Consider the following 20,973-nt stretch of genomic DNA (forward strand, 5'->3'; position numbering starts at 1 on the left):
ATTGGGAAGCTACTGGTAGCCCATGCGTCTCTACACTTGGAACTCTGAGTGTGTAACGTCCATGCACACAAATCACATTTAGGCCAACAACATAACTCATTCTGTATTGTTTTCTTTTCCCTTTAGTCATTAGTGTGATACCAGAAAGTGCTGAGGTATCACAGATTTTGTTACATTCCTCCTAACTCACAAATTCAGCTATGTGGAGATTATTATATGGTCTCTTTTTTTCTTGCAAGATGGCAGCTGTATCATTGCCTGTGGATAGACATTGTATAATGCTGGAAAACTTCTAAGAAGTCAGTATCTTTGAGTTCACTTAAAGATGGAAACCTTGCTTGCCACAATTGATTGTGAAAAGATAAATTCTTGTTGAAAAAATTATTTGTTTTTTTTTAATCACAATTCTCTCTTTACATTCAGATCTGATCGATGATTAACATTTACCCACTGCTGCTTTCAGAGAGGTATTAAATAATGTTTGAAATGAGATATCCCCCATGTGCTATTTCTACCAGTTTGGTAGCAAATAAAAGAGACATACTATCTTCATATGTATTTTGATACAATTTTTAATGGTATTTTTCCACCTACATTCTCCATGGTAGTATTTTACCTTAGAAAACAGAGAGTGGTAGGATACTATTTATTTATTGCAAAGTTCTACAACCTTAACCTTTCTCATTGCTGCTGTTTTCAAAACTCCACCATAGGCTGTACTATCCTTCATGTATAAGACAAAAAAAGTTGTGTAAGGTTAAGTAGAATTGCAAGTTTTATCAAGAACACAAAAACAGAAATACCCAGCAGCAAGTGAGCACATTTAGAAAACATTGCTGCAGTATAGAATTGTGCAGTATAGTACAGATGTTCACAAAGGTGGATTTTCTATACCTGAGTAATTGAAATCTTGACTGTCTTTCAAACAAATTCTTACAGTGAAAGGAAATGTTACCTGCTTATACCTGAAAGCTTGCTTCCATGCATTATTCCAGTGATTGAATGGGCCTGGATATGGAACCATAACTGCTTATCTACTGGAACACCTTTTAAATGGGTTAATCTTTCTACAGAGAGAATAGAAAACTCCTTTTGCAGCTATATCCAGGAGTACTTATTCAGTATCTTTCGGGGGAAAAAATAAATCTGTCTACTTTTAAAATACTAAGTCAATAATTGGTGAATATTTGTTTCCAGCATTCAGGGATCTGAACACTGGGGTTCCTGCAGGCTACTTCTGTTGGGTTTTTTTTTCTGTGGTAAAATTTCATCAGTTAGTTTACCTTTTGGAGTCTGAAAAAGACATTTTCTAATTTTAGAGTTTGGAATTCTTTGTTCCCAGAAGCAACATCCTGCACATAGTGTATTTAGATGTATTATTGTGATGTAGCCAAATTTATGTGTGGGAGTATTCTGTTACTGAAAAATATGTGATTAAAGAGCAAAGAGCAGTAGCAGTAGCCCTTATGGTGGAAGAAGCTGAGAGATGGTTAACACGCAAAGTGCTGGTCAGCAGACTTGCTGCCTGACCTGAATAACAAAATAATTTTTCTATTAGAAATTATGTAAGTATATTGGCAGTAAAGCAGAATGAAACTGTGCACTTTTTTCTGTCGATACATAGTAAAAAATTAAGGAACATAAGTCACCATTAGGCCTTGTTAACTTTTAACAGGCTAATGCTGTCTGTATTTGCAATTTTGTATTGGTGAACTTCCCACAATATTATTTGTATGCATTCAGTAAATTTATGTTTTGATAACTTTAATATTAAAATAATTTAAAATATATTCTTCTTCTGTTTCTGTGTTGAACTATCTCTAAACATCCTTTCAAGTGAGTTTAAGATAAGTGCTATTTTTTTTCCATCGTCATTTACTGTAATGCTTCCTGTACTGGAAATACTGATATGTGTGCTCTTATATTGGCCCTTCTCTGCAAATTTACTATATATTGAATTTTTTGAAGACAGCTTGCCAGGAAAACAGTGAAGAAATAGCTTTGTATTAGGGGAATAAGTTATACAAACTGCAACCTGAAATAATAGAAAGATTAACCAGTAACTTTCACTACACTGCTATTTTTAAGATGGCAGTATATCATGCTACAATACTACCAGTAGATAAGCTTTTGTTAAACTTTTAAAGTAATTTGAGTAGGTAATTACTAGTGGTTTAGTAGTCTAAAGCAGGATTGATGGCAGCTTGATTGGCTGTAGCAGTTACTAAAGTTCACATTTTATGACCTCCTTAAAAATATTAATTTAGAAGCTTATGAATTACTCTCTGGAGTCACCCTGAATTAACAAATACTGAGCTATCTTTTAGCTTTTGAATCTTTTTGTTATTAATTTCTGCCCACTACTGAACTTTATAGTGTTTTTCAAGAACTCATTTTCTAGGTAGAGCAGGAGTAACTCTTTCATGGCCAGGACTAAGTTGCGCAAAATGTTCCCATAAATAGTCTTGTTCCATGCCAGCATTAAAGGTGACCCTGGCTGGTCACTCCTGTCCATCCTTTGTGCTTGACAGAGTAGGTAGTTGTGTGATAATGTAGTAATTGAGGAGCTGGGCTATGCATTTAAAAATGGGGTAGTCCAACTGAATTACCTTCCTAATCTACTTCACCAGGTGGCTGAAAAGACATTAGTGTTGGGGGATGCTGAGGCAGGAGTGAGGAGCTGGGGTCAGTAGAGCTCTTCATACCACAGGTCTGGTTCAACCTGAGCTACTTCCATTGGAAACACCAGCTGTGTGGAAAACACTGTGCTGTTCTCAGTTACATGTGTTCGGCTTCAACTCTTGATTCTTCTCTTCCCCCAGTTTACAGGAGCCAGGACAAAACATTTAACAAAGCATTTAGTGAGCAAAATGTGGAAGCTGAAGCGCTTCCACAGAAGATCAGAAGACAACTGAGAACAGAAGCATCATACTTGCATGGGCTCCTCAGAAACACAAGGCATGCTGTTGTTCAGCAGTGACCTGCTAAATTGAAAGCTGCATGGCCCTGCATTCGAGCTGACCCTCTGTACCCATTTGGAAGTCAGTGGAAAGGTAGTCTTAATAGCCTTATAAACAGGGACTTTGCTGTGGGAGCTCTGGCTCCTTTTGCGGAGCGAATCCTCAGTGATTCTGATGGTGTGGGGCAGGCATTATCAGATGAGTCAAGGATCACCTCCAAAGGAGGTCTGAGAAGCCTTGGAAGAATTCTGTCAGACCTTTTGGATCTTTGCTTAGCTTATTGTGAGTATAGTAGTTTTGTGTCAAAGGTGATGTGATTCATGTGTCAGTGCAGTACTAATGCAGTAGCAGCAAGCTACTTAGGAGAGAGAGGCTTCCTCTTCCACATCACCATTGTGCAGTGGGACCACAGTGCCTGCACTTTCGCTTCCTAGGAGAACTCAGATTTGCCAGCTGGGTAAAACAGCCCTGGGGCTGGGCTGCAGCAGGAAGAGATCATTGTCTCTAACGGATCCGTGTAGACAAGCTAAACCATTGGAAGGGAACATAGACAATTCTGATGGTATTTAGGGACCTTAGCCAGTCAGGGAATCAAGCAGGTGGGAAGAGAATGGAATAAGTATAGGGATGTACCATGTGCTATGGAACTTGCAGTTACGTTAGGCAGCATCAAGGCTGGTTTTGGTGAATTTTGATGGGTGTTGGTGAAATAAACTACCAATATTAAATTGTTAGAAGGAGGTGCTGAGGTAGATGGAAGCTGGGGTTTCAAGTTTTTGGCCAAACAATTGGTTATGTGTGTGTTTCCTTTCCTGCAATCCACCCACTGCCACACCTGTGGGCAGCCCAGTTTGTTGCAGAAGAGAAAAGACTTGCTATAAAAGATTTGGGTAGTACTGCTAAATCCACAGAATTGGCCAAGGAAATACTGATTCTCTGGCCTGTGCTTTCACAGAGGCTTCTATCTGGAATTTTAAAACAGCATCCAAGATACCTAACAGTTTAGAGAAATCTTACTTCAGTGGTTCCTCCTGGATAGCTTAGGGATTGCAGAATTCAGTGTTCCTTATTATGAATTCCTACGGAGTATGTTGTGTTGTCAGTCAGTTGCTGTTTTGAAAGACTACTGTCCTCTTCCAGTCAAGCAGTATTTGTGTGTTCAAGCCTGTTTGTCCAAGTTTAGGTTAGCTTAAACAGGTCAACTAACGGCTCTTTGCTGTTATTTAAACTGTTTGACCCTGTTGCCTGAGTGAGCAAGTTAGGAAGCAGTTACATGAGCAACTTAGCGTGCAGATCATAATTTCAGATGGGAAAATGAATGACGATGAGGTATTGTAGTATAGGAATATAGGATGCTCTTTGGTCATCATGGCTGCAGAATAAGCTGGAAGGTATGGGTCTAAACTCTTTATGTTACATTAACAGGAGCTTGTGTCAATTGAACCTTTAGAGGTGGACACTTTGCAGTGCAAAGCATTTCAGTGCCTAACCCCTTTCAGGTATCCAGCTGTCCAAAGAATTAATGGTCCTGTCTTGCCCTTCTTTCTCTGAACAGATTGGGAACTCATCCGAACATTTGAAGTGTTAGGAGCCATACTAAGTACTGTCTTATCTGAGAGAGGCTGTGTATGCTTTGATGACTGCTTTCTAAAATCAGGTAATCAAAAGCATTCAAAATGAAAATATTAATATGAAAGGAAAGGTAGACTGTAATCTTACATCTTTGTTGGAGTCCAAAAATCACAATGAAAAATAATTTTCTACTTTTATCTACATGGATCCACTGGTCAATCTAAAGAGTTCTGAAAGCTGACAGTAGCATATATGCAAATCTCTAAAATGTACCCGAATACCATATATACTGTTACTTGCAAAAATATGCATTGCCTTTTGAAGAATTCAACAGTTTGTTTCCTTCCAAACGTCCGAACAAAAAATGAGTATTCTTCTCTAGCCACTCTGTTTAGTATTATTTAGTGGTTATGGGAATAATGTGTTAGGAACCCTCAGCATGAATTCTGTAATTTTGGTTACAAAGATACTGAATGAAATTTTAAACGATGTGGGTATTTCAAGTCCTTCTGAATTTTAAACCAAATGTTTATGGGACGAAGGACAAACAGTTGCAAGCAACTTGCACTTTTACCCCAACAACTGAATGGTGAGAAAAGCCCATCAATGTTCTTGCAACACCAACTGCTCCTGCCTGTAGCACCTTGCCTGAAGATTTTACAAGGTGGTAGACTGTGGTGGCTTCCGAATGCCTTGATGTCATGCAGTCATGCTGTGGTTTAGTCTGCTGCCTAGCTGGCACTATCACGTTTCAGCATGACTTCGTAGCTTTTGCTTTTAGCAGAACTCACTGGAGAGGAGACATAGGTTATTTTGGTGTCTTGTTCCCTGTCTGAATGTGGTACTCAGACTCTTAGTCTGCATCAATACTAGTAAATTAAACATGGCTGGGACTGTTCTCTGATGCTGAGGCCAACTGGCATGGAACAACTCTCATACACACTATTAGGCTTCAAAACAGGACAACCACATCCGCATTCTCTGCTGGGAATGGTCGCTGGCTTGGGATAGCTGATCCAGGTCTCTGTGGTGCTAAGGCCTAACAATTTAATAGTACCGACAATAAAGTTCCAGTGCCTATGATATATGCTGGACCTGTTTGTTTTACTAATTCAGATGTGGTCCAAGTTGTGCAGTATTTTTAAATGCCAAGCTTTGCCCAACAGCAGCAGGTAATGGTGTCTAGTTCCACTGGTAGATGGAGGGGCCTGGAGGAAGATCTGTTCTTTGGAAAGGCAGTGACAACTGACAACGCTGTTCTGCAAGGAAACCATCCTCTCTAGCGATAAATGTCACTAGCTAAAAGAGAGAAAGGGTACTTAAAAAAAAAAAATAAATAAATCCTAGTACTTTTGCTAACATACAAATAAATGGCAATTAGCAATCAAAAATTTATAGACTATAGTAACTGCTGGATTTAATGAGAAGTGTAAAATACATGATGGTCTTGTGAGGTACAGAGTTAGAAGAAACCTTATTAAAGAAAATGAATAAAAATCTTAAAGTTGAAATATGCATAGGCCTTTATATTCAAACTTTCCTATCATTAGTAAGGTTTGGAGGTCTCTTGAACTATCCACTAGGTATTATCAGACATCTTTAAAATTTAACCTAGCAATAACGCAATACTGTAATCAAAGGAGCAAGCTGTGATACTTTTCTGGCAAGCCTACCTATAGAACTGCCGTTCCCTATAAACTGACAAAGGGTGTGAGCTATACACAGATAATTCATCCTTTAGCCCTTTGCATGTAAGTATGCTTTCTAGCACAATACATCACCTTAATTATAATACCTTCTGCAGCAGGATAGAATTTTCTGACCGGATATTTTTTGTTGCCAAATTACTTGCACATACACTATGAAAATATTTTCTGTGTCTGTACGTGTATTTCATCAGCTATGCTTCCATCTGTCAAAGTAGGGTGAATGCTTTAATTGCTTAATCAGCTTTCCAGGCACAAAAACACCACAGTGAGTTGTATGGTTACATGGTGGTACATAAGCAATTATTCGAGGTAGTCTTCCCAACTTTTGTATTCTAGTAGGCGACAAGCATGCTGGATTTAGTGCGATTATAAGCACAGTTATTTACTAGCAGAAGCGGATGTTTTTCTCCCCTCTATTTTTACATTTGAGGATAAAGTACAATTTATGTTCTGGGCATCATCTTGTGGAAGTTCTAAATCACTTCATGAGGCTTTCAGCCTGGCTTATGTCATTTATCCCTCAGCACTCAGTCCATTTAATCCAGGCCTCTCAGCTGTACAGACCTAGCTCCTGTTGTGAGTGATCGGCCTGCTTGAGTGCTCCCAGCTTCTCCTGTCACATCACATTTGCATAAAAGAGGACGGATAACCAAATTTGAGCACACAAATGAAAATGCTAAGCGCTGAACCTGTCACAGTTGTTGTTCAACTAATTGTGAAAAATTTGATTTGCTGGCTTTTCACTGTTTATCATGTGGACCCCCTTCTCAAATTTGCCTTGGCGTCTGCTTCTGTACATGTAGCTTTTAAACTCTCTACACAAGCAGCCCACCCTGGGGATTACTTACCTCTCCTACCAGCTTTTAATGTTGGCTCATCTACTTGACTAAATTAGGCCACCATGGCAAACAAACACATAATTAAAAACCTGGGAAAGACAACTGCAGTTGCACTTCTTAAATTGATTTTGCAGTCTATTACTGGTATATGCCTTTGCATTTTGCCATTTTATCTTGTCCTCCTATGAACCCTGAAAATGTCTTTGCTTTTGATTATATATAGGAGGAACATATATTATTTGAAAATGAAGACTAGGATTTTCTTCTCAAAAGGGAATAGTAAATAAAAACACAGTCTTATTTCTGGGTACTTTGTGGCAGCCTATTACAGAGGTGCTGGTGCATTTGAAATTAAGTTAATTTGAAATTAAGACCCATTTTTGAACTGGAATTGAAATCTCATGGATTGTATTGTTCAAATTATTGTGATTTTTCAAAATTCTGGGGTTTGACTTTTAGCTTTCCAAATGTACTTACAACTGCTGTCATACTTCTATTTCAGATCACCTTCTCTTGTCTGTATAATTTACAAATCACTTCTTAAAGTGTATACCAAAATGTCACCAATTAAAACAGTTGAATGTCATGTTGCTTTTTTGTGAGGGGAGAGGAGGTTCAGCCAAACAATTATCTATACAAATATGCAAAAAAATTCATCTACATACCTAAATCATCCATTCCTTTGGTATCAATGTTGGTTATACTCTGAATGCCCATAACTGTCATAATTTAAGAAAGTGGATGATAACATGGACATAGTGGATACAAATCTATAAAGGCCATTGAAAGCTTCCAAAACCAACCTGATAAGAAAAGCTGGTATTTAGACATATATAAATAATTGATATTTTTCTGGCAGTACTAAAGTATCAAAATAATTGTTTTCAAATGAAGAAAATAATTTGTCAGCAGATATGACTAAAATATTGTTTAAAAATAAAATTGAAAACATTTTGCTTAAAATGTTTTTTAATTTCATTTCCTTCTGTTGGTGAAGGGGGAAAAGTCCCTCAAGTGACCTTCATGTCAAGTACGGTTCACTGATAACAGTGGTAGTAATGTGGCATAATCCCTTTTATAAACTGATCAAGACCTATCTTAAAACTGTAGGATATAGTCATCTGTTTCTCTGGTAAGGTTGCAAAAAAAAAGAAAAAAAAAAATTCTGATTATTAGGAACTATATAATTTGTAGCCTAAACTGATTTACATCCAAGTTAACTATGGTTAGCTATCCTTTGTTCAAAATAGCTTTTCTCCCTTTATGATGTTTACTTCCTTGATACGTTCATGAACAGCTGTCGTGTCATCGCCACCTTCATTTTACTAGGCTAAACAGGCTGAACTGTTAAAGACCTTTGACAGACAAAGTCTGATGTATTTAACTGCAGCAATTCAAGACACTAACATTCACAGCTCAGGGTGATGGAGATCACTGACCTTTATTTTTCCATTAAATTTTGCTCTTTTCCTCATTTTTACTACTGAATTCTACTGTCATCAAAAATGTAGCTGGAGAAATAACTCGTGCTGTATTCTATACTCACTACATTTTGTTTGTGATCACTAGAATACTATCGGTTTCCTTTTTCACATCCTTCTTTCACATCATACTACTTTATCTCCTCCCTCATTAATAGCTTTCCAAATTTGTCCTCCTTTCCTGCCCTCTTTCTCGGGTTTAACAATGAATTACATTAAATACACAAATCTTATTTGCAAAATAAAGTATCTGGAAAAGAGGGATACAGACGTGCTTGGAAGAGACTATTCATTAGCATGTCAGGGCCCCAGCATCCAATGGAGGAGCAATGGAAATTCGAGACATGAGTTAGCTAAAAAAACCCCAATTCTGTACTTGACAAACTGCAACTACATTGCCAACAGGTTTGATTCTGAAAATCTGAAGTAGCAGCTCTTAGTCCAGACCAAAAAGGTGGCTTGCGGATTTCCAGAATGTTGTTACATCTTTTAGATTACTCTGAGTAACCTTCAACAAGGTGTTCTATAGTGAATCTCATATTCCCTCCCAGCTTCTCCCACTTGCAAAATACATCCTGATAGCTGAAATGTCCTGAAATATCTTTATGATCAAAGAGGCAGAAGAAGATTTATTTACTCATGAAAATAGGTACCATTTTCAAAACCCATTTTCTTCATATAAAGAGAGCAATAAAAATTTCCTTAGTTACCTTGTTCTTCAACAGTGGGGTTAATATCTATTGATAAGCTGTTATCTCTTCTTACCATGCAATGGTTTGATCTGGAAATCTCATAGATATGTTAAAGCTGCTAGAACAGAATTAAATATTTAGGCTTGTGTACCATATTGGTCTTAGGAAGATCTATGTTTATGGATAAGATGCTGTCCTCTGCTTTTTCTCAGATTTTAAAAAGAAAACAGGACATTAATTTCTTGCTTTGTTTCTAATTTAACCATATTGGGATGTGGAAATTTTATTGTTCAATCCTGGAATTTTTTCATTCATAAAAAAAAAAAATCCTCATCCCTTGTTTTACTTCCTTTGCCTCTCTCTGAACTTAGTTATGTATTTTGTTAGATTTATTCTGAAGTAGTGCAAGAAAGGGAGAATGGAAGAGACTGACCACAACAGCCACAAAACAAAATATCAGCTCTCAGGGTAAGTTTTGTAGTCAGAATATTTGTGACAGTAGAACTTAAATGGCAGTTTCTGAAAAGGGAAATTAGATTTTAAACTTTCTTCAGTAAGTTTATCTATCTCCTAAGTAAATGTGAATGCCTGATTTATAATTTGAGAAACTACACTGCAAAATTTCTTCAAGTTCTTTATCCTTCAATATCCTTATCCGTAAAATGTTTTGCTAGGCAAGTCAGAGAAATACAACAGAGCGAGGGCAAGAAATGTGTTTAAAATTTTGAACAAGTATTAATGGAAAATGTTTTGCCATATTCCCTCAGCTCTAATAAAATGTACACTTTCCATTTATCCTTCAACTAGATATCTATTGATGTTTGATTAAAAACAATCTCCCCTGCTTCTGTAAGTACCTTCGTGTAATTCATGGGGATTTTCTCATTTTCCCAGGTCTGCTTGGGTAAATAAAGGTTTCTCCTTAGCTCAGTCTCTTAGGTTGGATGTTAGAATAAACAAACTTCCATTAACTTGCTTTTTGTTTTGCTTTAGATTGCAAGTAACTTCATCAGCATGTGAGAGAGACGACTGCTCCATCTCTCCCTATATATTCTGTTATACAAAGCTGACCCCCTTCCCATGAGCTTAGCTCTTGACTATAGCTAAATGCAAAAGAACAAGCACACACAGAAAGATTATCAGGTTACATATACACATGTCCATGGTCTGTGGGTATATGCAAAGAGAGAGATATGTTAAATTGCCTGCTCTTTTTATATAAAAAAGAAAACTTATTTACCCTATGGCTAAAATGTGTGTTGACCTACTGTATTACAGTATAAGCATGAACAAGGTTACTTTTTCCCCCTTTCTGCTAAATAATAAGGCAACCCATGCTGAGGGTGCACTTAAACTATACCTATAACTCCTGGAAATTCATAGATTGTAAGGCCAAATGGGACCATTATGATCATCTTGCCTGACCTTCTCTATAGCACAAGCCATAGGGTTTCAACAACATAACAGTATTTGTAATTTCATATGCATTAGAGTGCTATTTATAGGATATATATTGTATTGAAATGGCAGAATATTCATTGCTCTGAAATTCTGCTAGATAATTTTACTACTGTAGTGGCACCTACAGCATTCCCAGTTGGTATATATTAATAAAAAATTTTTTTGAACAGAATTTCAAGTAATTTGCTAAAAATGTGACTATATCTAGTAAATCTGCTTGGGATAACAGCTGCAAAACCATATGTTTAATATAAAAACACAGGTGATAAAAAATAATCTAAGTAATTTATTAATTACCAAGTACTGTAGAATTTGAAGTCTAATTAAGAAAAGAAAAATTATGACTAAGTGGTCCATTGCAGTAACTGGAATATTATGTACCTTTCACAAGGCTTGCTCTTGTCCTGTGCTAAAGCTCTTTTTCCTTTGCGTTGATATCAAGAGCTGTGGTGCTTGATTTTCATTTTCATGGAACCATTGCTATAAATGACTGCTACAAATGGGAACTGATTTTAAATGGTGACTAGTGCAGAAGCAGACATCTGCACTGTTACACATGTAAAGCAAACTGAACTGCATCTCCTGCCTTGCTTTGTAAAACTAGCACCCTTTCTTTATATGAGGAAGTATATTTAAAACTAATATTTCCCTTTTTAAAAATAAAATCATTAGTCCTCAAGTTTCATTTCCTACCTATCTGAAAACCAGAAAATGTTCTCTGTGTTTTCTATAGGAGTCACTAATGAAATGTACTACATTGAACAGTCCTAAAGGTCCCAATCAAACCAAACCAGCTTCACTGCTCAAATCTTGGAAACAGGTAATATGCCTGATTTTTAAAGATAAGAATCTAGGTATTGCCCGTGTTTGTATTTGCTGCTGGGTAGGGAGCAATAAAAGGGCAATTAGCATTTCTACTGATCATTGGTTAAAATGATTTACCCACCTTTTAGCAAAGTAATAAAGATCCTGGAAGTAATTACATCATTTTGTTAAAAGCTAAGAATGATGAGATAAAACAGCATGGGTATCATCGGTCAAAGATGTTTATCGGTGCATATTAAAAGCTTTTAAGCATGGTCTTGTAGAAAGCCTATGCCATTCAGATCAGTCCCTTCTTCTCCCTGTCTTCTCTAAAATTATACTAATTTAAAGACATATACATACACTAACAACTATGCCTTAAAAAAAGCAGATAGAAAACTAAATATATCACTTAACAGAAACTTTCAGGAATTAGTGTTATCATAAAATAACCTGATTTTGTAAATCCTGACATGCTTTGTTCAGAGAGTCTCCCTGCTATGCAGAAGCTTTGACAAACTCTTGTGACAAGTGCAGGAGGAGGGCTGTGTCTCGAGGTTTGCATTTTGATCAATTCACTAGTAAATTCTCTGAGAGCCTAGATAATTACAATATTTAGCTAAAAAAGGTTAGTTTAAAAGCAATTTTAAAAGATATTTTAATGGAGGGAAAGAGTGCAGGGATGAAGAGACCAATTAACCAATTTTTCTTGCCCTTTCTCTCAAGCACAGACACATTCTGTACAAACCCCTGTTTTGATGTATTATTTTAATTAATCCCAGTCCTTTGATTTCTGCAAAAAGAAGGTTAGCAAATGTAACAATGCTCGAGAGTTTCTTTATCGTAAAAGACACATAATTTCAAGCATTTAATAAGGTAGATTTATTCTGGGTAGTTTAGTTTGCACATTCACTCAAACAGCCCTCCCCAAAGACAACATTAAAAATGTGATTAGTTAGCTGCCATCAATAACACAAAATAGGAAAACACTCTCTGAAGGGACAGCTTTGTGGAGGGCACTGCACAGTGTGTAGTAAAAATATATGGCCTAATAAGTTTACATTTGCAGGCTCATTTGTTAAAACTCTTGAATTTCTAATTTGTGTCGGAAAGATAAATGGATGGGGCCTCAGTAAAGTGTGAGATTAATACTGATGGATGGGGATTCAGATTTTTGCTAGCCTCTTACTTCTCTACAACCCAGTAGGCAGTTTATGGGGGAAACCAAATGTAAATAAAAAAGAGGACATTATTTACCTTGGTCAAGGCCAATTACCAGTTATATTGTTCTTTTCAACTTTATTGTTTGGATGTAAATTATCCTTATCTAATTATTGTTTAATGCATTTTGGTAATCAAGCCCTTCCAAAGTGTAATTAGATGCTAAAAAGGACAGGCACCCAATGGTTACTTTGAAACACTGCAAATAGTCAAATGGTAGAAATGGAGGCCGCTGGGACCTTTTGGGGTGTAAGGTGGAAGAATAATAATAAGACATATTATATAATAAAAACTGCCTTATACCTGAATCAAAATACTCACATAAAATGAAAAGGAGCTGAGGTTAATATAATAAAGTAAGCAGAATCTGCATATGCCATACACAGTTGGTTTCAACAGCCTGTCTTCCACATGCAGTGCCAGAGCAATGCTATCAGTGTGCTGTAAAGAGACAGACAATAGAGGTGACAGCGGTATTTCTTACCTGTCTGGCAAAAGGTATCTCTGAACTTGGATGAACTTTACCAACTTAGAGAAAAAAGTTCTTATGTTCTAATAAAGTAAAGTAAGTTGCCAGATATCTTTTCAAACTAAAATACGAACATAGACATGTGTCCTAGTTTCAGCTGGGATAGAGTTAATTTTCTTTCTAGTAGCTGGGGTGCTGATCACTACCGCAACAGTGCACTGGCGGCAATATGGCACCAAGACTCCCTGATTCCCATCCATAAGCTGATTCATCAACTGGAGAGTCAAGGAGTGATCGAGACTCACTCATCCTTTAACAGTCCTATATGGCCAGTGTGAAAGTCTAATGGAGAGCGGAGACTGACAGTAGACTGTCGTGGCCTGAATGAAGTCACGCTGCTGCTGAGTGCTGCCGTGCCGGACATGCTGGAACTGCAATACAAACTGGAGTCAAAGGCAGCTGAGTGGTGTGCCACAACTGATATCACTAATGTGTTTTTCTCAATCCCTTTGGCAGCAGAGTGCAGGCCACAGTTTGCTTTCACTTGGAGGGGTGTCCAGTACACCTGGAATTGAGTGCCCCAGGGGTGGAAACACAGCCCTGCCATTTGCCATGGACTGATCCAGACTGCTCTGGAACAGGGTGAAGCTCCAGAACATCTGCAATACATTGATGACATTGTTGTGTGGGGCAACACAGCAGAAGTTTTTGAGAAAGGGAAGAAAATAGTCCAGATCCTCCTGAAAGCTGGTTTTGCCATAAAACAAAGTAAGGTCAAGGGACCTGCACAAGAGATCCAGTTTTTAGGAATAAAATGCCACGATGGATGGTGTCAGATCCCAATGGATGTGATCAACAAAGTAACAGCTATGTCTCCTCCAACCAGTAAAAAGGAAACACAAGCTTTCTTAGGCATCATGGGTTTTTGGAGAGTGCATATTCCAAATTACAGTCTGATCGTAAGCTGTCTCTTATCAAGTGACCCGGAAGAAGAATGATGTCAAATGGGGCCCTGAGCAATGACAAGCCTTTGAACAAATTAGACAGGAGATAGTTCATGCAGTAGCCCTTGGGCCAGTCCGGGCAGGGCAAGACGTAAAAAATGTGCTCTACACCGCGGCTGGAGAGAATGGCCCTACCTGGAGCCTCTGGCAGAAAGCACCAGGGGATACTCGAGGTCGACCCCTAGGGTTTTGGAGTTGGGGATACAGAGGATCCGAGGTCTGCTGTACTCCAACTGAAAAAGAGATATTGGCAGCATATGAAGGGGTTGGAACTGCTTTGGAAGTGGTTGGTACTGGAGCACAGCTCCTCCTGGCACCCCGACTGCCGGTGCTGGGCTAGATGTTCAAAGGGAAGGTCCCCTTACACATCATGCAACTGATGCTACATGGAGTAAGTGGGTTGCACTGATAGCACAACGGGCTCGGATAGGAAGCCCCAGTTGCCCAGGAATCTTGGAAGTGATCATGGACTGGTCAGAAGGCAAAGATTTTGGAATATCACCAGAGGAGGAGGTGACGTGTGTGCAAGAGGCCCCACTGTGTAATAAACTATCAGAAAATGAGAAGCAATATGCCCTGGTCACTGATGGGTCCTGTTGTATTGTAGGAAAGCATCGGAGGTGGAAAGCTGCTGTATGGAGTCCTATACAACAAGTCCCAGAAACTGCTGAAGGAGGAAGTGAATCGAGTCAGTTTGCAGAGGTGAAAGCCATCCAGCTGGCTTTGGGCATTGCTGACCAAGAAAAGTGGCCAGTGCTCTATCTCTGTACTGACTCATGGATGGTGGCAAATGCTCTGTGGGAGTGGTTGCAGCAATGGAAGCAGAACAACTGGCAGCGCAGAGGTAAACCCATCTGGGCTGCAGCACTGTGGCAAGATATTGCTGCCTGGGTAGAGAACCTGGTTGTAAAAGTACGTCACGTAGATGCTCATGTACCCAAGGGTCAGGCCACTGAAGAACATCAAAACAACCAGCAGGTGGATCAGGCTGCTCAGATTGAAGTGGCTCAGGTGGATCTGGACTGGCAACATAAGGGTGAATTATTTATAGCTTGGTGGGCCCATGTCACCTCAGGCCATCAAGGAAGAGATGCAACATATAGATGGGCTCGTGATCGAGGGGTGGACTTGACCATGGACACTATTGCACAGACTGTCCATGAATGTGAAACTTGCTGCAATCGAACCAGCCAAGCGGTTAAATCTTCTGTGGTATGGAGGGCGATGGCTGAAATATAAATATGGAGAGGCCTGGCAGATCGATTATATCACGCTCCCACAAACCCACCAAGGCCAGCACCAGGTGCTTACAATGGTGAAAGCAACAACCGGATGGCTGGAAACATATCCTGTGCCCAATTCCACCACCCAGAACACTATCCTGGGCCTTGAAAAGCAAGTCCTGTGGCGACATGGCACCCCAGAAAGAATTGAGTCAGACAATAGGACTCATTTTCGAAACAACCTTATAGACACGTGGGCCAAAGAGCATGGCATTGAGTGGGTATATCACATCCCCTATCACGCACCAGCCTCTGGGACAATCGAACGATACAATGGACTGTTAAAGACTACATTGAGAGCAAGGGGTGGTGGGACATTCAAACACTGGGATACACACTTAGCAAAAGCCACCTGGTTAGTCAGCTCTAGGGGATCTGTCAATCGAGCTGGCCCTGCCCAATCAAAACTTTTACATACTGTAGAAGGGGATAAAGTCCCCGTAGTGCACATAATAAATATGCTAGGGAAAACAGGCTGGGTTACTCCTGCCTCAGGCAAAGGTAAACCCATTCATGGGATTGCTTTTGCTCAAGGACCTGGGTGCACTTGATGCGTGATAAGGGAAGATGGGGAAGCCTGATGTGTATCTCAAGGGAATTTGATTTTGGGTGAGAACAGCCAATAATTTGAATTGTATGATGTCAGTTGCTATATAATACTGTATGTCATCACTTCTATGGTCACTATATGTCATATCAATGGTATTATAGAAAGAATCACCCAGATAATGAAGAATGAATTTTGATGAAACCGAGCAAGTGCAGCAGTGATAGAACCAGACAAGTGCAGCGGTGATGGAACCAGAACTGGCTTCAGCGTGCAACAGTCCAACACCACACACCATCTCTCCTGCCCTGAAGGACTGTTACGACAGATGGAACCCAAAGTCATGGACTAAATGAACCCAATGAACATTTTAGAGGGATGGCCCATAGACCAAGGGAATGATATTTGTGTATATATATCAAAATACAGGAAAGCTGGTGGTGATTAATTGAAATGTACTGGAAAGTATGGGACCTGGGCATGACGTATATGGTATAGAATAAGGGGTGGATACTGTCCTGGTTTTGGCTGGGATAGAGTTAATTTTCTTCCTAGTAGCTGGTATAGTGCTGTGTTTTGGATTTAGGATGAGAATGATATTAATAACACAGGGATGTTTTAGTTATTGCTGAGCAGTGCTTACACAGAGTCAAGGCCTTTTCTGCTTCTCACCCCACCCCACCAGCGAGTAGGCTGGGGGTGCACAAGAAGTTGGGAGGGGACACGGCTGGGACAGCTGACCCCAACTGACCAAAGGGATATCCCATACCATATGATGTCATGCTCAGCATATAAACTAGGGGAAAAGCTGGCTGGGGGTCCTCTGCCTGGAAACCGGCTGGGCGTTGGTCAGAGGGTGGTGAGCAATTGCATTGTGCCTCAATGGTTTTATATATTCTTTTATCATTATTACTATTTTCCCTTTCTTTTCTGTCCTGTTAAATTGTCTTTATCTCAACCCACAAGTTTTACCTTTTTTTTTTATTCTCTCCTCCATCCCACTGCGGGGGAGTGAGCAAACGGCTGTGTGGTGTTTAGCTGCCTGCTGGGTTAAACCACAACAATGTGGCAGAAAGGCAGGCATTAGTAAAGGATTAAAAAAAGGGACACTTCAACATGAACGAACAAACAACGTACTGCTGTTCCACTTCTGTATGTGTAGTACTTTTAGATCAAAGCTGATCCAGAAGTCTTCAATGTTTGTAAAACTAGATATGTTGCAATATCGGTACAGGTTCATAGGTGTTGCCGAATCTGGCAGCACCACGGAGACAAGGCTGCCACAGCTCCAGGCGCCCAGCTCCGACCAGTGGCGAGGCTGGGGATGTATTCCCAGTAGGCATGCGCACAAATGCATGTATACAATACATGTATATAAATACATATACCTGTCCGGCCACACAGATCAACACAGGTAGACACATGTGAACATAAACGGCACTCATGGCTTCATCGTGTTCTCTTCTCTGGCTGATGGGAATGAAGGCCCATTTGTGGGAAAAATATAGATGTATATGCAACGTGGATCTCTCCAGTAACTGGGCTCCGACACACAGCCTGTCTGGTAACTGCCGCTGGATCCTCTTGTCTACAGGTGCCTCATGCACACCCATACACAGGTCTCTCAGCCAACCCCCAAGCCCCAAGATCTCTCCAGCAGTTGGATGGGATTCTCCTGGTGCTTCCAGTAGCCAGCTTTTCCCATGGTCTTACCCTCAGACACCCGCCCGGCTCCTGGACCACTTTGCCTACTCACCAGCTGCTTCCTCCCCCGCACGTCCTACAGTAAGTCCTGTGCAATCCCAAAACCCTCTTCCCTTGCACCCCATAACACGTCCCGTGCCCCTAGGCAGTGATGCCCCTCAGTCCAAAAGGTGCTCTGGAGAGCTGCTCCCCTTGACTTGTGGTGATGGGTTTCACTCCTGGGGCTGACATCTCTCCTGTGATGGGCCTGGAAGTCGCTGGGCAGGATTTCAGTTGGGTTACCCCTCTTGCCATTGCTCGTTTGTGCACCTTTGTTTGTGTGCAGGTGAGGTTTTTATCACATAACCTAATACAGACTAATACCTACATACTTAATGAATTTGAACAACCATCTTTAAAGAAGCAGGCAGAGATAGAGCCAGGATTTTCAGGGAAAACCATTGTCCTGGAAAAAAAGGGACAGTATCAAAATAGTCTGTTTAAGCGGCTGCAACTTAAAATGTGGTTGCAGTCAGAAAGCTGACTTATGTCTATTTTTCCTTTACAGATGTGTAATGGAATGGATGTTTTCTTGATTTCGTATACTTTCTCCTATACCAGTGGCATTTCATTATTTTTTAATCTGTGTTGCAAAATAAATGTAATTATGAAACTTGAAGGCAGGTGCTTCTTTAGCTTCAGCATCATCCATTGCAATTTAAGTTTAATTATTACTATAGGAACTTCAACCCATAGCCTTACTCCACAGATACATGCTTCAGGATATCAGTGCTTTGTGAACCATAAGAATCAAATCCCAGGTCTAGCTTGCTTGCTTTCATAAAGGGAGGGAGGGAGGGAGTTCATTTTCTTCATAGCAGCCCATGTGGTGCTGTGTTTTAGATTTGTGACCAAAACAGTGTTGATAATTCACTAATGTTTTAGCTGTTGCTGAACAGTGCTTACACAGTTTCAAGGCCTTCTCTGTTTCTCACTGTGTCCCCCCCCAAAAACCCACAAGCAATTAGGCTGGGGGTGGGCAAGAGGTTGGGAGGGGACACGGCCAGAACAGCTGACCCCAACTGACCAAAGGGATATTTGATACACTATATGATGGTGTGCTCAGCAATAAAACTGGGGGAGTAGTCTTTCCAAGTTTGCTCAGAGACTGGGTGAACGTGTTTTGTTTGGTTTTTTTTTTTTCTTCACTTACTAAACTGTCTTTATCTTGACCCATGGGTTTTCTCTAGTTTTTGCTCTCCCAGTTCTCTCCCCCATCCCACTGCAGGGTAAATGAGTGAGCAGCTGGTGGGTGCTTGGTTGCACCATAATACATATGTCAATATATTGCCAAAATAAAAATAAAACTGAAAAATATGTCCTATATGGACAGATGTAAGTAGTTCTTAGTTTAGTAATTAAAAAAATGGTGGAGTAGTGACTTGACATATTCTACATAAAGAGAAAGCTCTTCAAACCCTGTGGGGAAGTTTTGACAAGGGTAAATCTTAACAAGGGTAATTTAGACGATGATTCACTGTAGTGTGACATTCTTAAATTAAGATTTGATGTCTTCTGAAAAACAACGCTCAGCCAATTCTCTGTTGAGTGAGCGTCCATATCCATGTTCCACTCTTGCACACAAGCATTTTCAGCTCCTGAGCCTGGAGTTTTGGAACAACCTACCTCTGTGTGCGTTTCGCACTGAGGACCTAAAACGGCAGGATGCATCTTCTTCCTGCAACTCTTTTCTAAATGCTGTGCTGTAATTCAACCATAAATTACTGCACATGGTTCAGAAACTACTGACTGAAGTTCCTCAGCCACAGTTATGATAGAGGTCAGAATAGATGTTCTCATTGGTTCTCACTACCTTTGCAAACTCTGAATCTGTTAAAACGGATACTTATGTCTCATATACTCAGATTGTAACTGAAGAAACCTGGCAGCTGTTGTTATTAAACAAGTTTAGCTCTAGTTTCTAGATGACTTATGCACTGGTATGAGTACATGTTTAAATACATGTTTATTTGAAAAGGTCACAGAACAATCATGATGTTAATGTCAGAACAGCCCTTTTGTTGTGAATAAGGCTATTACCTTATTTTTAACTGACTGCAGCTCTACATTCTGGCTAGATAAAAGATCCATTTGTATTACAGAAGCTCACGGCTTGAAATTTGAATTTCATCACTGGAAGCAATTACAGTATCAGTGCAGTCTCTGCATGTAATCCCTCATTTAGTACTTTAATTAAAAACAAGTTGTACCATGAGCACCAGAACTATTGAAGCTTGGTTTCCAATAGAACCGTGTCACATGGTTGATTGACTTTATACTGAGCTACGAGGAAGCTTCAGTGTGAGTTCCTCCTCTGCTTCTCTCATTTCAGAAAATGTCTAACTTCTAGTTCAAAATCATTAAACATTTTGTATCTCCACTGCTCTTGACACAGTTCGGAGTTGCAAGAAGGAAGCAAGTTTGCTCAGGGCAGTTGTGGCAAGAAAAGGCTTCTCAGAAAGAACTGGGCAGCTGAAAACCCGACAACCGCTGCTTCAGCATGACTGCTTGCTTATGATGGAGAAACGGTGTATTTGTGGGCTAACTGTGCAAAATCTGGGACATGGCTGACAAAGAATAATGAAACAGTAGCAGGGAAATTCAAAGACCACAACATGCTTTTATACTTACTTTTCTATAACAGTAAATGACAAATCTAGTGTATTTCTTCCTTTTTTCTCCCCCTATTAAGTTTTGAATTTTCATTCTTCCTATATTGGAAAGAACAGGTAGGAGAAGAAAGAGTTCAACAGACTGAAAACAAGGGAAATTTAAGAAGTGTTCAAACAGGCTTATTGCAAGTCTGAGTAGGTAGACCTTTGACATCGGCTATGTGCTATGCCCAATTTCTAGCTTCTTAAAGTGAAAACCATACACCCACTAGCATATTCTCTTGTGAATAAAATTATATGCCTTCATTTCCTCTGTTGAGCAGTCCATATCTGTAATTTCTCAGAGTTTGGGAGATGTATCAAAATAACTGTCTCTGCACACTGGAAGACTGTCTAGCTCTTTTTAAAGTGTTTAAATGCACAGCAGCCTGATTCTTTTGAAATTAATCCCTGCTTAATTTGAGAGAAGTAAAAGCAAAAATCATCTGTGTGTGTGTATGTGAGCACACTGGTTTTGTCTCATACCTAGCTGAGAAATTTATTTAAAACAGTAGCTAATACCATCTTTTGGATGGT

General features: G+C 39.6%; 1 protein-coding gene across 3 annotated transcripts; it reads left to right on the forward strand.

Annotated features, from left to right (window-relative positions):
• Positions 1 to 2,241: 2,241 nt before the first annotated feature.
• LOC140646309 (uncharacterized) lies at positions 2,242 to 18,469 on the forward strand. Of its 3 annotated transcripts, XM_072850000.1 has the most exons (5): positions 2,242 to 3,053; positions 4,516 to 4,617; positions 9,641 to 9,721; positions 11,448 to 11,534; positions 13,393 to 18,469. In XM_072850000.1, exon 5 carries the CDS (start codon positions 14,678 to 14,680, stop codon positions 15,449 to 15,451), a length of 774 nt encoding a protein of 257 aa, XP_072706101.1. In that variant the 5' UTR covers positions 2,242 to 3,053; positions 4,516 to 4,617; positions 9,641 to 9,721; positions 11,448 to 11,534; positions 13,393 to 14,677; the 3' UTR covers positions 15,452 to 18,469. The 3 variants fall into 3 exon arrangements, with proteins under 3 accessions (XP_072706101.1, XP_072706102.1, XP_072706103.1); XM_072850001.1 differs by lacking the exons at positions 2,242 to 3,053; positions 4,516 to 4,617 and adding an exon at positions 10,247 to 10,396 and having other exon boundaries at positions 9,544 to 9,721; XM_072850002.1 differs by lacking the exons at positions 2,242 to 3,053; positions 4,516 to 4,617 and adding an exon at positions 10,247 to 10,269 and having other exon boundaries at positions 9,544 to 9,721.
• The last annotated feature ends 2,504 nt before the right edge of the window (positions 18,470 to 20,973 follow it).

Source organism: Ciconia boyciana, chromosome 1, assembly GCF_034638445.1.
Source record: "Ciconia boyciana chromosome 1, ASM3463844v1, whole genome shotgun sequence".
Classification (NCBI taxonomy): Eukaryota; Metazoa; Chordata; class Aves; order Ciconiiformes; family Ciconiidae; genus Ciconia; species Ciconia boyciana.